The following is a 17,564-nucleotide window of genomic DNA, read 5'->3' as shown; positions in this document are numbered from 1 at the left end:
GGATTGGTTGAGCCTCGAAGCTACAGGAGCGACAGTCAGGAACCCAACAAAACACCAACACTGTGATTGACAGAAACTCAGAACTAAAGTTTTGTTCTTACTTAATGTTGGAAATACAACACAATTTGAATACGTTTTAAAGAGAATTTCAATGAAAAGACACTTGTGATAATGTAGGCCGTCATTGTAAATAAGAATTTGTCCTTAACTGACTTGCCTAGTTAAATAAAGGTTAAATACAAAATTACAACACTTAAATGATAATAAAGGTGTTTTTTCTTTCGCTGTAATATTTATTTCAGTTTTAATGCTCCAAAACTTCAAAAGAAACATTGAATTCAAAATGAGTTTCACTCCATTGCTGAGATCAGATTATTATTGTATTTTTTATTGTACTCTATCCTTCAAAACAATGACAATCAATGTTCAACGGACTTAAAAAGACAGCAGTTTTACTGTTTATACAACTGTAAACCTAAGATACACCATAGAGGAAATTATTTAAAAAATGTAATATATGAAATACTAGCCATATTTAATTCTAATAGCTAGTATACTTTCCAATAGCCAACATTCATGGAAGGTAATAAAGTAGTTTAATTTTTAATTACAAAATGATAACATGTGGACAAGCATTGAGAAACAGTTTGAACAAATAACAATAGTAGCAATGGAAACATTTATGCACAACCCTACACATTGAAATAATTATGTATAATGTGTCATGTATGTACTATAATTGGTTTTACTGAGCACATGAAAGCAAAAAGCATGCTTTCATTAAATAAAAAGTAACAAAGGCAAAATATTTTTTTCCCACAGAAAACAAAGAAAATACTGATAAGACTTGAATTATTTGAATATAAAGTAAAACTGTTATATATATATATATATATATATATACACACACACATTAACAAAATATAATGAAATAATGCAGGGTATGACTACAAGCAAAAAAACATAACTACTAACATGGTATTTTCTCTTAAGTGCTAGGATTAGTTTTGATAAATTCATCTGATTTAAACAAATAACAATATAAAGTGCTAGAGCTTATGAAAACTGACCAGACAATATCCATTCAACCCTTTTCATACTGTAGATTTACAAATATACTAGAACATGGATAAAACGTCCCAAACATTGTCCGATTATTTTAGATTTAAATGTATTAATATCCTTGCTTGAATTTCGGCCTTTTTTGTTCTGTTTGTGTGAAATCAAAATGAGTCATCTCTGAAACTTAACCCTTAGATGCAGACCCTAAATCTGGGAGGCCAATCATCTTGTAATAAATATTCCTGCGCAAAGTACATATTTTTCTAAAATACAATATAGAATATCAACAGGATTTGATATTCTATAATTCTATAATGGATCGAATGATTTCAACAAAATGAAAACAGTATATCAATACTTTCCCAGACTCAATACTAAGTACTCCAGGTCTGCATTAAAGGTTTAAGCAAACAACTACATATTTGATCTATTTACACCCAATATCAAGAGAGCACAAAACAAATAACAAACACGTGACATTTGTCTATCTATCAGTCAAGTTCAACGGAAAAATCCTTTGGTTTGATAAATACACACAGTCAGAGGAAAAGTGGGGTACAGTACTCAACATGGAACTCTTTCACGTTAGCAGAAGATTAAATGAAATGGAGAGCAGCATCCCAGCATAAACATTGAGATGCAATGTGGATAACTGATATGGAAGTACAGCAAATCAAGATGGATTCACACATGAGGGAAGAGAACAGTAAAACTGTACGACAGGGAAACAAACAAACTTTGGCTAAAAGTAAACATAGTTTTATCTGGAATCTAGTTTGTCTGACAAAATCAAACCCCCAAAGTATTTACAAGATACTAGGTTAGAGTTTGGTGTTATGTCATACATGCATTGCAGATGAAATTCACATGCTGTACCTAGTATACTATCTTTCACTACAGCCTCCAGTCTTCTAAGCTTTGGCATCACACTGAAATAGCACTTTTACAGTACATGACAACCCATTCAAAAAAGTACAGTACGACTGTCAGTTAATGTTTCCACTAAAACCAATTCCTTCTTTTTGTCTAATTTTTAACCTATCCTTGGACATACGTGCTAAAAACAACAAAACAGCATATCTAGTGAGCTAACAGTTCAGGTAACATGTATCGTCCATTCATAACACAGCTACGGTAGTTCTATAGGTGTACAGACAGGTAAGCTCCAGTAATTCTACAGGTTGTAGTTTTACAGGTTGTAGTTCTATAGGTGTACAGACAGGTAAGCTCCAGTCATTCTACAGCTGTAGTTCTACAGGTGTTTAGACAGGTAAGCGCTGGTAAATATGCAGGTATACAGCAGGCTTGGTCCAGGTGGCCACAGCTGGCGCCGTCTAGTCATCATGCTGCTCAAAACATAATGGGATGGGAAACAGTTAAGTTTCAGCAATGTCAACCTTTTTGGGCTATAACACTCTAATCTGAATTTCTTACTGCCTTTATGCACAAATATTGAGAAAATGCTTCCCCCTGGTGGTTTCTAGGAGGACATGACTTTATTGTTGAGATTGAGAGCTGAATCCTGACTTGAGACGTAACATGTGCATTTTGGGGAAAATATTCCATTAAACTGTGTAGAGTGTTTACACAAATGTAGAAAAATATGCAGTAGGAAGTAGATACAATTTGTGATGAGGAAGGTTTAGAGACTTACCTCAACTATCTGTAATGGGTATGCATGAAGAACGCCGTGAGCGGTTACACATGTTCTTCTATAAAACACAGAGGCAAAACACTACGTTAAGTCAATCATCGATAACAATAAGAAACAAAAACACTTCCTAACCTCAGCAAACCAATCAGTGCCTGTTTTAAAAATAGGAACTACACCACTTGATAATATAGCGGTATTCTCTCAGGTAGTAAGCTGTTTCAAGTGTTAATGTCACATGCACAAGTTACGGTGAAATGCCTTTCTTGCAAACTCAAAAACCCAACAATGCAATAATCAATAACAATGCAATACTAGAAAAAAATATGCATACTATATACAGCAGGGGCCGGCAACCTAAGGCAAGTGTGCCAGCCTTCGATACATTGATTTCAAAATTGCGTTGGTATTCACTGCAATGTCGTAGTTTCCAAGTTATGTCAATCCTGATTAGCCAATGGGCTTTCATAATTTTGCAGGAGATTCATATTATTAGTTCAGTGCAAGACAACCCACCTCACCTCTCCCGCAAAATTCAAAACCAAGGCAGCACTGAAGATGAGAGATTCATTTTCACATGTTATCAGCAAAAGAAAAACAAGGCAGATGTCCACTCATTAATTGCCTCGGACAAATGAATAATGATTAGTTTTACTGATGCACCGGTCTATTTGCTCTCTTTGTTGTAAAACTGTTGTTTGTCGGACATCAAGTGTGCGGCATCATTTTTGGAACGAGACATGAGAAAAACTTTAAGGATGAGGAGGACAAAGCTGAAGGAATCAAAAGACACAGTCATCTCAAAGATAAAATACATGCCTGTGTCTGCCAGAACTGTTGAAAGGCACGTTACCGAGATGGTTAAAAATGTATAGGAGCAGCAAACTGTAGCGTCAAAAGATGCAGCTGTGTGGCTCTTGATGAGAGTTTGGATGTGAATGACATTCCACGTCTGGCAGTTGTTGCAAGATACTGTGACTCAGAGCCGGTACGTGAGGAGCTGCTTTGTCTATAACCCATGCATGGTACTACTAAAGGTGGAAGACGTAGCAAAAGCCTTCACAGATCATTTTGAGGAGAGAGGTGTCGATATCAAAAACATATTCACTATTACACCCCGCTATGGTGGGGAAACAAAGGATTGGGAAAGCTGACTGAAGATAAGATTGGCCACCCCGTGGTTAAATGTCACTATATAATTCACTAAGAGAATCTGTGTTCCAAGATCAAGCCTGCGGTGCTAATGGAAAGCTCCTCTGTTTAGCGAGCTATGGAATTCTTACTTTGATAGATATTCAATAGACACAATTAGTTGTAATGCACATATGAAAATCCTTACTGGCATGCAGATCGCTAGAAATGGTAAGATAAATAGTAAATCGGCACTCCAAACAAAAAAGGTTGCCAACCCCTGATATACAGGGACAGCTCCAATACCATATTTACAATGTGCAGGGATACTGGAGTGATGGAGGTAGATATATATAGGGGTAAGGACTAGGCAACAGGATAAAAGATAAACAGAGTAGAAGCAGCTTGTACAGTGCCTTCGGAAAGTATACAGACCCCTTGACTTGGTCCTAGCGCTCCGAGACAGGGTTGTGTCGAGGTACAGATCTGGGGAAGGGTACCAAACAATGTCTGCAGCATTGAAGGTCCCAAGAACACAGTGGAATCCATCATTCTTAAATGAAAGAAGTTTGGAACCACCAAGAGTCTTCCTAGAGCTGGCTGGCCAGGCCAAACTGAACAATCGGGGGAGAAGGGCCTTGGTCAGGGAGGTGACCTAGAACCCGATGGTCACTGACAGAGCTCTAGAGTTCCTCTGTGGAGATGGGAGAACCTTCCAGATGGACAACCATCTCTGCAGCACTCCACCAATCAGGCCTTTACGGTAGAGTGGCAAGGCAGAAGCCAGTCCTCAGTAAAAGGCACATGACAGTCCCCTTGGAGTTTGCCAAAAGGCACCTGAAGACTCCCAGACCATGAGAAACAGAATTCTCTGGTCAGATGAAATCAAGATTCAACTCTTTGGACTGAATGCCAAACGTCACGTCTGGAAGAAACCAGGAACCATCCCTACGGTGAAGCATCGTGGTGGCAGCATCAATCTGTGGGGGTGTGGGAGGGACTGGGAGGATCGAGGGAAAGATGAATGGAGAGATCATTGATGAAAATCTGCTCCAGAGCGCTTAGGATCTCAGACTGGGGTGAAGGTTCACCTTCCAACAGGACAACAACCCTAAGCACACAGCCAGGACAATGCAGGAGTGGCTTTGAATGTCCTTGAGTGGCCCAGCCAGAACCCGTACTTGAACCCGATCTAACATCTCTGGAGAGACCTGAAAATAGCTGTGCAGCAACACTCCCCATCCAACCTGACAGAGCTTGAGAGGATCTGCAGAGAAGAATGGGAGAACTCCACAAATGTTTATTTTTTTACCTTTATTTAACTAGGCAAGTCAGTTAAGAACAAATTCTTATTTTCAATGACGGCCTAGGAACAGTGGGTTAACTGCTTTGTTCAGGGGCAGAATGACAGATTTTTACCTTGTCAGCACTGGGATTCAAACGTGCAACCTTTTGGTTACTAGTCCAACGCTCTAACCACTAGGCTGCCTGCCGCCCCATAAATTCAGGTGTGCCAAGCTTGTAGCGTCATACTCAAGAATACTTGAGGCTGTAATCTCTGCCAAAGGTGCTTCAACAAGGTAAAGGGTCTGAATACTTACGTAAATATCATATTTTCATTTTTATTTGTAATAAATTAGCAAAAATATCTAAAAACCTGCTTTTGCTTTGTCATTATAGGGTATTGTTTTATAGATTGATGAGGTGGAAAAATAATGTTATCAATTTTAGAATAAGGCTGTAACCTAACAAAATGTGTCAAGGGTTCTGAACACTTTCCGAATGCACTGTAAGTGAGTGGGTGTGCGTGTGTGTAGAGTCAGTATAAATGTATGTGCATATTATGTACAAGTGATCAGATGATGGAGTGAGTGTGTAGGGCCCTGTAAGGGTGCATAGAGACAGTGCAGAAATAAAAGGTCAATACTATTGTTCTCTATAAGGAGTGAGTAGGTGTCCTGTACCTTTTCATGAAGTCGGTGATGGAGGACTGGATCAGAGAGCCATGGATGCCTCAATGCTTCAGAGGCACCTATCCTCCAACTGCACAATAACACACAAACAAACACAAACAGTGAGATAAATGTATAAACAGATGTAAAGCTCTGTCTCTTGGCAGACATTCCCCTTATAGATAGATTTTAATATATTGCAAAATATACTTTATATGTTAAGCAATATATTCTGGAATAAGGCGGATGTATGCAGGGGAGAAAGTAAGGTGGCCCGGTACGGCGTCCTGGCAAAATAAATACTGTAAGCCCTTTGAAGTGATTGTTTGACAAGCAGATGAAAACATCATGACTGGTTGGGTTTATGCCACAATACAAGCTAATACGTTTTTCAAAGTTAAATGAAAAATCTTTATAATTGGGACCATAGAGATGCTATAGAATTTATAGGGATTCTACATTTTATTCTATGATTAGGTCCACACGGCCGGCCCGCCCATTAGGTAGGATTAGGCAGCCTCCTAGAGTGGCAGTTTGACGAGGGAGACCTTTTCCGAGCTAAACTGACCAAGACGCACCTCCAACAACACATAACACCTCACATTATTCTGTCTAAAAACAATGATAACTTCTCTCACCCAGTGGCATGAGGGCTATTTAGGTGAGCGCTGATGCCGCCCCTTGATAATCAGTGTCCACTTTGTCCATGCCCAGCGCGCCTCTCCAGGGTGCTGTTAGAGAGACGCACCGCTGCGGTGCTCTACCAACGCTCCATCAGATTCATTTAACATAAATTATGTAGCATACGGTGGAAAGAGTAGTAGCCTATGTGGTTTTTCTGTAGCTCATAGACTGGAGACCAAATGTATAGCAATGTCATGAGACAGACACTTTTTAAATCATAAACTCATTAATGAGGAAGTCAAAGAAAAAGGCAAGTCAGCAGACATCAGTTTTGGATTGGCTGCGACATAACCAAACAGAGGTGGACAGCAAACGGAGATGAAAGTAAATAATTTCAACAATTGTCTTCATTTAATTCGACTTCACTAACAACAATAGGGCTTTGCTAGAGTCTATTTTCCTATAAAAAATATTTTTTTTTAAATGGATTTAATGTTGCTCTGTGGGATGTTCAAAGTTTTGGATACTTTTTTATAACCCAACCCTGATCTGTACTTCTCCACAACTTTGTCCCTGACCTGTTTGGAGAGCTCCTTGGTCTTCATGGTGCCGCTTGCTTGGTGGTGTTGCAGACTCTGGGGCCTTTCAGAACATGTGTATATTTACTGAGATCACATACCGTAACAGATCATGTGAAAAATAAAGTCCCCCTAAAATAAAGTCCCCCTGTGTGCAATCTAACTAATTATGTGACTTCTGAAGGTATTTGGTTGCACCAGATCTTATTTAGGGGCTTCATAGCAAAGGTGGTGAATACATATACACGCACCACTTTTCCGTTTGACATTTTTTAAACAAGTAATCTTTTTCATTTCACTTCAACAATTTTGACTATTTTGTGTATGTCCATTACATGAAATCCAAATAAAAATCCATTTAAATTACAGGTTTTAATGCAACAAAATAGGAAAAACGCCAAGGGGGGTGAATACTTTTCCAAGGCACTGTATGCCATACCCTTTGTTAAAAAAAAGGTTAAAAAGGATACCTATTGTTAGCTTTAAATTTTGAAATAAATAAATAAAAGGATCTAGATAATATAAAGCATTCCATAACAACTCCATGATGCCTTATTCTAGAAACAAGCTTTAAAATGCCCACAAAAGACGTGACTGTGATGACATTCTGAAGCTGAGCTGTGGCATTCAATATTCGAGGAGACAAAACATTTACTCTGCTATTCTGTCCCTATTATTTGAGCCTTTCACTGTCGGAAAAGAGATGTTTAAACCCAGGCAGCTTTAGGGAAGCGCTTCTGTTGTTGGGTTAAAAGGATCCTCCCCTTTTTTTAAATTTTCGCCAAAAAAACATACCCAAATCTAACTGCCTGTAGCTCAGGCCCTGAAGCAAGGATATGCATATTCTTGGTACCATTTGAAAGGAAACACTTTGAAGTTTGTGGAAATGTGAAAGGAATGTAGGAGAATATAACACAATAGATCTGGTAAAAGATAATACAAAGGAAAAACCAACCGTTCGTTTGTATTTTTTTGTACCATCATCTTTGAAATGCAAGAGAAAGGCCTAAATGTATTATTCCAGCCCAGGTGCAATTTATATTTTGTCCACTAGATGGCAGCAGTGTATGTGCAACGTTTTAGACTGATCCAATGAACCATTGCATTTCGATTAAAAACATTGTTTCAAGACTGCCCAAATGTGCCTAATTTGTTTATTAATATATTTTCATGTTCAAAATTGTACACTCTCCTCAAACAATAGCATGGTATTCTTTCACTGTAATAGTTACTGTAAATTGGACAGTGCAGTTCAATTAATAATAATTTAAGCTTTCTGCCAATATCAGATATGTCTATGTCCTGGGAAATGTTCTTGTTACTTACAACCTCATGCTAATTGCATTAGCCTACATTAGCTCAACCTTCCCGTGGAAGGGACACTGATCCCGAAGAAGTTTGCAACGGATGAGTAGCCAGCAGTTGAAGCTTTAGATTTACTGCCTCGGTTGAGTCTCTGTCTGGGTGGAAAGGTAACTTTTGCAAGTGCATTCTTAGATGCATATGGATGTCTAATATTTAACTATTTGCAAAAATCAACCGTTTTGTTGCCAACAAGACACTCTGGTTTGACAATGGAGAAATATGGTAAGAATGCCTATTTCGCTGTCCATTCTTACCTGAAACTTCTATTTATTATCCACCTTTCTTGAGACTTTTTCTCTTGATTGCAAGCTGATTTTCCTCCATTCAACGCACAAATAAATATAAAACGAATTTAATAGAGACATTGGTGATTTTATAAGTCTAATCAGAGTGAAAATATTAGGATACGTTATTGACATTGAACTGATTATATATATATACTAACCAGATGTGTTAAATATTTTGTTTAATTTGTTTGCATAGGCCTATGAATTGGCCTGCTATTATGTTCTGTTCTACCGACTATTAGCTGAGAAGAAAATTAGCCCAAGGCCAAACCTATTGCCAACCCCTGCTGTACAGTATTCTAGTTAATGCGGGGATAGGAGGGGTTGTGGCAATTTTTTGTCTCGGTGCAGCAGAACGTCCAGAGCCACTCTAGGCCCATAAATGTTTTGGGTGCATGCACGTGCACATATAGGAGGTCCCGTACCGGGAAGAAATTCAATCTACTTTCACCCCTGGATGTATGATACCTTTTATTGACGATGAGTAGTTTAGAGATGAAGTCTTTGGCTTCCTCTGAGATGTCTGTAAATTCTTCCTCGTCAAAGTTCCACTGGCAGTCAAGGATGTTGTTCAGAGTCTCAGGGTTATTGTCACCCAGGAAAGGACACAGACCGCTGAGACTGTAGAAGAAGAGGAAGAGCCTTCAGTGTGTGTGTGTGTGTGTGTGTGTGTGTGTGTGTGTGTGTGTGTGTGTGTGTGTGTGTGTGTGTGTGTGTGTGTGTGTGTGTGTGTGTGTGTGTGTGTGTCTGTGTCTGTGTCTGTGTCTGTGTCTGTGTCTGTGTCTGTGTCTGTGTCTGTGTGTGCTTACAGCATATATGTAATGACTCCCAGACTCCACATGTCGGTGTTGAATGACACAAAGTCATAGTTGACAACTTCTGGGGCCAGGAACTCTGGGGTGCCGAAATTCACTCGCAACTTCTCTCTGGGCTTGTATCTGGGAGGAATACATGTTCATTTTGAATAGGAATCTATCAATAGAAATACAATATTATAATACTGCATGCAGTGATACATCATATCATCTAAAATTATATGAATGAAACAAAGATCAATGTGAAGTTGAAACCTACTTTCTGGCAAGTCCAAAGTCAATGATCTTGATTTTATTTGTGACTCTGCTCACACATAGAATATTCTCCGGCTGAAAGACAACAAAAAGGGAAACGCTTCAAGGTGAAAAGATATCAGACACAGGTAGACAAGTGGTTATCTGTTGTGCACAATCTGTGTATTGCCATGCTCTCAATAACATCACTGCCCCTGTCAAATACAGTGTGGTTGTTTACCTTGAGGTCCAGATGGAGGATGTACATCTTGTGCATGTGCTGCAGGCCCTCACAGATCTGCCTGATGAACATGACCGTGTCCAGCTCCATCAGAGTGTAGTTCTCGTCGATGATCCGGTCAAAGAGCTCCCCACCATCCACACTGCGATCACACACACAAAAACCCATTGTACACTCTCAGAAAAAAGGGTATGGTTAGGGTACAGTATTATTCTCTGGGGTACAAAAATATCAAAATACGCATAATGTACCTTCAGAGGTACACATATGATCTCACATGGTGCTGTTCAGTACCTTTTAGGGTACATGTGCAGATAATCTAGTTTAATGGTACATTATTGTATCCAATATTTTTTATATAAAAAGGTACAATCACTGGAGGCATAGCTTACTGGAGGCATGGCTTTCAGTTAGTTATTTTTGCCCACCCGTGAGTGGAAGTGTTGTACCTATGGTTATGGCCTATGATTATATTAGTTAAAGTTTGAGCATGTCTGCTGCATGTTCTAAAGTCTTTATTAAGGCTTACATAAGATCATTTCACCATAAAGAGCTGTAATCAATATTATAGAAACCTGAACACAACACTGTGTGACCTTGTCAAGAGGTAATCCTCTTGGACCTCTTGGAAAAATGGTTAATGTGTTGGCTTGACCCAGTCCCGGGCGGCGCTGCCCTTTGAATTTGATACACTGGTGTCAGAAGTGGGATGGCGGAGAGGCGTGTACACATGAGGGACTTGGTATAGAGAAGAGGTACATTTTTTTCCACTTAAAAGAAACAAACAGCTTTGTCGCTGTGGTGGTACTCTAAAAATAAAAATGTGTATCTTATGTCTCTTTTAAGGTATGAACTGAAAGGGTTAATGTGATGGGCATTCTGAGTCTTTCCATGAGCCGGTTCATTATGCTCCGTTCACATAAAAGAGAAGCTGATTTGTCTCCCAAACGGCTCTTCGTTCAAAATGCTTAAAAATCTACCTACAACCATGCACTTTTTTTTATCTCTTATGTAAAGCCCAAAAAGTAGTCCACCATTCTGTTAGATTGTTAAATGCGCTTTTATTCATTTTTACTCACTTCTGGTGTGGACCAGAATGACGGACTCTCCCCACTATTTTTGGTTTCTGCAGTGAAGATTCACCATCTACAGATAATTATCTTGTAAATTATCTGCAGATATTCGTTGTTTGAGCTCAAAAAGCAGTAGTCGCAGTACGCAAATCAGGGAACCAAATAAAGGTCTATTTCACCGATGCAATTCGGTTCCCGACATTCACCAAAAAGATGCAATCAAAAAGAGCTGTTTATTGGCGAGCGAGCCAACACTGAAGGGTACAATTATGTACCTATAACTAAGGGTACAATGAATGTACATTACAGGGTCACTATCAAACTGGGTAAACTTACTGTGATTGTTGTAATAAAAAAATGCTTCTTGGCAAAGAGCAATTTCTCAAGCAAGAATTTTGCTTCGACTTTCTCGGAGTGGTGAGGGAAAAAATGAAAACTAACTGTTTAACTTTCACAACACAATAACTGTTAGATCTCTGAAACATTTTAACAAAGATGCATTTATTGATCACTTGAGTAAAGTCAATTGGGACCCGGTACTTATATGTCTAGATATGGATAAAGCATGGGACTGTTTCAACTGTTTCTTAAGCATTGTGGATAAAGTGGCTCCATGGAAAACTGTAAGAATTAAACAAAGAACTGAACCCTGGATGAATCAAGAAATCCTTGAGGCCATTAAATCAAGGAATACCACATTTTGAGAATATGACAGAAGCAAAGAAGATGATGCTTTCCCTAGACACAGAACCCTAAGGAACAAAGATAGTCAGATGATTGAAGATGCCAAAAAAATCATATTTTAAATGCAACATTTGTGAGAAAAGGAATAATCCTAGGAAGTTGTGGCATTCCCTAAATCAGTTGGCATATAGTGATAAACAGAAACAAATTGCAAAAGCTTGGGTCTTGAGGTCAAAGGACAAATTACGTTTGACAAGGAAGTGGCAGCTAAAAATCTCAATAACTTTTTCACAACAGTTGCCTCAGATTTAATTTAGAGGATACCTGGTTGTACTGGAGTGTATGGGGAGGGTCAGGTCCCAGGCCGTTACTCCAAGATGATTGTACAAGCTGATGCATTTTCCTTTACAGCAGTGTCTCAGGCTTGAGTTGTCAAGAGACTGTTTGAACTAAACTGCTCTAAAGCTACAGGCCTCGACAATATCCCTGACAGGTTTTTAAGATATGGTGCTGAATTTATTGCCCCCTTTGTCACCCATTTAATCAACATCTCTATTGAGCAGGGAAGAGTTTCCATGCATAGGAAACGTAATAGAGTGATCCTATCCACAAGAAGGGCAGCAAAACACACATGGGAACTATAGACCTGTATCTATTTTGAGTGTGGTGTCAAAAGTGCTGGAAAAAGTAATTTATTAACAGATGAATATACTATCAATAATAATATTTTATACAAATTACAGTCTGGTTTATGAAAGTCCCACTCCACTGACAAGTCTATTGTTTTCAACTGAATTTATCAGGACATTTCTGTGGAACGGTAATGCTGGATCTGCAGATGGCATTTCACAAGGTTGATCATAGTATCATGCTTTTGGTTTTAACAGCAGGGCCATTGACTAGGTTAGATCCTATTTATCAGGTAGAGACAAAATGGTGGATGTTAACGGAAAACTTTCTAGTGCAGTGGTCACCAACGTTTTGTCAAGATCACTTTCACAGCCAAAAATACAAGTCGAGATCTACCGCTAAGATTTTTTTTTAAACATGACTTACATTTTTTTTAACATTAACCTAATAAAAACAGTTCTGTCGGAATGAGATTTGTGCAATAGGCCAAAATATATTGATGTGACACCCTAAAGACGACGAGCTAGTTCAGTGTCACTTTGATTCTGCGTACACATCATGGTTCACCAGCAATCCCTAAACATCTAAAGAATAAAGACAGACCAGCCAAAACAAACTGGTGAGGTTTTTACTTAAAACCTACTCATCTGGAGGTCAAGCATTTTAATCAGCTAGAGAAAAGGGTCATATTAATTCAACTTGGTCTGGTCCATAGAATCATTACTGACTCAGCCTCTAGGTACCTATCAAATCATTCACTTACATTAGAGTTGTCCACCAATACAACACCAGAGCCTGATATTGCCTGTTTTAAATTCAAGAGTCTATTTGGTAAGAACACCTTTTTATATACCGTTGCTGTTGAGTGGAACGAACTACCACAGCAACTCAAATCCATGCCGACCACAATCTCATTTAAAAAGAATGTCAAAAGCTGGCTAATGATCGAGCAATATATATTTTTCTCATGTCTGTATGTAATATGTCTGTATTTATGTAATGTATCTGTATCTATGTAGCCTAATGTTGTAATGCTTTTGCACCATGGAATTTAGGGATTACAATGGAAATAAGTCAGACATTTTTTGTGATATCCCTGTCACTTTGAAAAAATGTATCTATTGTGTGTGTTTACTTAACTGGCAAATAATATCTATCAATCAATCAAATTTACCACCTGGTGATGTCACCAGGCAGTCCAAAACTCCATCCCACAAAAACAGGCTGAAATTTCAGGTGGCCTTTTCAAACAGCTCTTACACTAAAAGGGCATTATCATTTTCACAATTTCACAGTGTTATTCAAACCTCATAGTGTTTAAATGTATATAAAACACAGAAAAAAGCAAATTTTTGACTGCACTGGTCCTTTAAAGATTGAGAAAACAGTATGAGAAGGAACATACAGCAAGGTAGAAAACCATAGAGATTCAATATAATGCTGATAATGTTCCATTTCATTCTGTGGAGGGAACGTACTATTCCAGCACCAGGATGATGTCATTCCTGGACTCGTAGGCGGCGTAGAGCTGGATCAGGTTGGCATGGTCCAACTGGTTCATGACCGTGATCTCATTCTTGACCATCTCCTGCATGCCAAACACACACCAACCACACAATGAGAAGTGTCAGATGTTCACTCACAGCTAGCAGGCAATGTATGTCTCTTTTCTGGGTCAAATTAAAAACATCTGAAGAAATATATTCCCCATCCACGTAGACTGAAATGGCCTTAGAGCATTATGTTCTGATGTCTACTTTCATATTTTGAATAGAAAGCAAAGTAGGTCCGCATTCAAAAAGTCGTTTTCAAGGAAGCTACAAGGATGTGTAGAGGTTTTTACATGCATGCAAATCATGTAAAAAAATGTTTTGACTTTGTACCTTTTCTTTCGGACTCCGGGCTTTGATGATTTTGGAAGCTAGGGTGAGACCTGAGGAGTTTTCCATGCATTTGTGCACCTGGCCAAAACGACCCCTAAGAGAGAGCAAAGATAAGTAAGGTGTCTTCAGTTCAAAGTTTCTGAGTTACACCTGTCTGTGTCATTTTATCATTTATAATGGGAACGTTTCAACGCAACCATACTCCCTCGACAGGGGTCAGAAAGACTTACCAAAACTATCACCTGTAAGTCACAAATCCTAGAATGTTACACATCAAGATATTACATCCCCTGAATTGATTGGGATCTCACGGTCAGAACTTGAACTATCAGAACTATTGTATCAGTATGTCCTCAAATACAGAATCAGATCTCTTCCAATACAGGAAAGTAATATCATTTTGTGAAGGTATTGTATCTTGTATTGATTTCTTCTTTATTTCAATAGATGAGAGTAAGAGGCCTCTCTTTGAAGATTTGGATTAGCGATTAGCTGCCAGCTGGCAGAGGAGGTATGGTTTCACATACCCTGAAGGCTTCGAGTAAAAATAACTTTGAAGCTATGAACCAGGGGAGAGGAGAAGAGAGGAGAGTTACACAACTCAACTTGTCGAGGACCTCTCTCTTCTTCTCTCTCGGTCTTTGATCTAGGTTAGATACTTTTTTTCCCCGTGGGTACAGTTCCAAAAGACCCATTGGAGAATTGACTAATTTATAATAACTCAGTATGATGCAGAACAGAGTGCGACGGAGAGTAGTCGTTGATAGCCTATGCTCCCTGAGGAACGATAACCCTAAGCAGACATTATTTTACATTACTAGTTGAAACATTGCAGGAATAAATAAGAGATAAGATCACTGTTTTTGTCAATCGCACACAAGGAACTAATTAAATGTACTTCTGCTTTTAACCCAACCCGTCCGAAAGAAATACAGTACATACGTATAGGTTTTTGAAGAGTTTTGAGCAGCTACCACACTGGGCGCCCGGGGAGCTGTTGTGGGGGGTTAAGTACCATGCTCACGGACACAATGGCATCTAGGACTTGATACTAGTAACGCTCCGGTTGCTGGCTCGCCTCTCTAAACCTTAGGCAACCTGCCGCCCATGTGTTATATCATATGGATACAATTGTTCTTGAATTTGAAGATGAACAGTTGAAAAGTAATTTTTACCTCCTGGTTCAAGTCCTCATGTATCGCTAGGAACAGGATTGGAACACTTACCCTCCTAGAATCTCAACTCTGTTGATGGTGTAGAAGTTGTTGATCTGGTTGGGTTTGGCCGACACTATCCGATGGTTGAATGGAGCTGGTGGAGGAGGACTTTTGTCTAAAGGGAGGTATGAAATACATACAAATATATTCTTATTTATTTATCCTTCATTTAACCAGGGAAGTCACATTGAGATTGATATCAAGTGAGCCCTGGCAAACAGTAGCATGGAGGGGAAATATAAGCTGTATTGTTAATCAGTTAACATGTGCTCTTGTAATGGTACCTCAGGATTGTCATAATCAAGTTATCACCCTGTGCTTACTCACACCCTGTAGTAAACATGACAGAAGATACAAGCTTGGTTATGCAAACGTCAGTTCTCTCGTACTTTGCTACTCCTAGAGAGCATGCTTTTCTGTCCAAATCCAATAAGGTTATGAATATTTTCTACAGAAAGAGATAATTGTCACCATATCAGCAATCTATTGGATTTCATATTAGGCCCGCGTCCTAAGATATGTTTGCGTAATTCCAGTCTTCCACTGAGATCCATATGTGATTTATGGAATCGTGTGCACATTTCAAATGAATAAGATTCCACCAACTTACCACCTTTCCACCAGACTTAAAGCCACGGTACCCCATAAAGATGCTGGTCCTCACCAATGAAGAACGGTTCCCCAGTAGACTGCTTGACTTCTGTGGCCTGATCTTTCCCCAGCCTCTTCTTCAGCTCCACACGGATATCCACCCCGTATGCCTTGAAGACGCCCCTTCCCTCATCCTCTGGTCTCTCTGCTTCTTCCTCCTCCTTCCTCTCCCCCTCCCTCTCCTCCTCCTCTCCTTCCTCTACCCGACTCTTCTTGTGGTCCTCTACTCCCAGGTCTTCCTCCATCACCCGACGCTTACTGCTGGTGCCGCCCTCCTCCATCTGGTCCTGTTTTGCTGCCTCCAGAGACAGAGAGGAAGCACTTTTGTTGTGGTCTTCACAGCTGGAACAGACGGACATGTTTTAGAAATGTTTTAGAAAATGTGGAATGTTGTTTCGCATGTGTGTATACGTGGAAGAGAGGGGTCAGCACATAAAGCACTATTGAAGTAGGGTGAGAGAAAGGTAGAGTAAGATAGTGTGAAAGGGGGACAAAGAGAGAGAAAGATAGAAATACATAGATTGAAAGAAATAGGAAGAAAGTGAGGGTAGAGGAGATACTGTACTTCTCGGGAATGGAGTTGGTGTCTCCTGGAGCTTCAGGGGAGGTTGGGAGAGAAGGGATATCCTTTACTGACATATCAACAGCTTCTGATGGGCCTTTAGAAAGTGTAGTGTCCCCCTCTTTCTCCTTCTCCCCCTCTTTTTCCTCTAGTCTTCTATCCTCCTCAGGCTTCTCTGTGGTTTTCAACAGCTCCTCCTTTTTCTCCTCTTCCTTAGATTCATTAAGGTGGTCTTCCTTCTCCTCCTTTTTCTCCTCTTCCTTAGATTCATTAAGGTGGTCTTCCTTCTCCTCCTTTTTTACAACCTCCTCCTCCTTCCTCTCTTCCACTTTTAGTCCATCTCCTGCAGCCTCCTCCTCAGACAATGACTCCTCTTCAGTCACAGGGGCCTTGGGGCCCTCGAGGATAAAGTCCAGCAGGTTTGGGCTGAGAGAACCCTCTGAGGCCCCTCCAGATCCAGCCTCCAGGTCCAGGAAGCCATCAGGGGTGAGGTGCTGCTGCTGCTTGTGACCTGATGATGATCTCTCTGCATTCTCCCTGTTGAGCTTCTGAACCTCCTCTAGTAGCAACACCTGCTTCCTAAGGGAGATGGTATCTGCAGAGGAACAAACAGAACGTCAGAGGGTATACAGTTCAAATTAATTCAACCACCTGCATGAACGTCACTTTGGTAACTTTAATCAGACAATTGCACAATACCTCAGAATGTCAACACACTCCTAGTACCCTCCTAAGAGGACGGCAAGTGGTTGTCTGATGTTTCTGTCTGAACTTTTGAGCTCTTTGATGTTTCTGTGTCATGATATACTTGTTAGTACAATACTGTTGTTTACGTCTGACAGGAAGAGTGTTGTGACTTGCCAGTTCCCTTTCCTTTGGCTAAAAAGAAAGTATCGATTTTTCCTCTCCCGCTCTCGAAGCTTT

General features: G+C 39.7%; 1 protein-coding gene across 3 annotated transcripts in view; it reads right to left on the bottom strand.

The window, feature by feature from the left end:
* Positions 1-367: 367 nt before the first annotated feature.
* LOC120020293 (myosin light chain kinase 2, skeletal/cardiac muscle-like) overlaps positions 368-17,564 on the bottom strand; it is a 34,354-nt gene continuing 17,157 nt past the window's right edge. For all 3 annotated transcript variants that reach the window (XM_038963855.1, XM_038963856.1, XM_038963854.1), the window contains 12 exons: positions 16,644-17,235; positions 16,092-16,420; positions 15,437-15,542; positions 14,211-14,304; positions 13,806-13,915; positions 9,941-10,082; positions 9,725-9,795; positions 9,460-9,588; positions 9,119-9,271; positions 5,809-5,887; positions 2,717-2,774; positions 368-2,408 (listed from right to left, as the gene is read on the bottom strand). In XM_038963855.1, coding sequence (XP_038819783.1) covers positions 2,718-2,774; positions 5,809-5,887; positions 9,119-9,271; positions 9,460-9,588; positions 9,725-9,795; positions 9,941-10,082; positions 13,806-13,915; positions 14,211-14,304; positions 15,437-15,542; positions 16,092-16,420; positions 16,644-17,235 — 1,862 coding nt within the window. In that variant the 3' untranslated portion in view covers positions 368-2,408; position 2,717. The remainder of the gene's footprint in view (positions 2,409-2,716; positions 2,775-5,808; positions 5,888-9,118; positions 9,272-9,459; positions 9,589-9,724; positions 9,796-9,940; positions 10,083-13,805; positions 13,916-14,210; positions 14,305-15,436; positions 15,543-16,091; positions 16,421-16,643; positions 17,236-17,564) is intronic.

Source organism: Salvelinus namaycush, chromosome 25 (assembly GCF_016432855.1).
Source record: "Salvelinus namaycush isolate Seneca chromosome 25, SaNama_1.0, whole genome shotgun sequence".
Taxonomy (NCBI): Eukaryota; Metazoa; Chordata; class Actinopteri; order Salmoniformes; family Salmonidae; genus Salvelinus; species Salvelinus namaycush.
The sequence above is the reverse complement of the archived record's forward strand: the minus strand, read 5'-3'. Positions and strand labels throughout refer to the sequence as shown.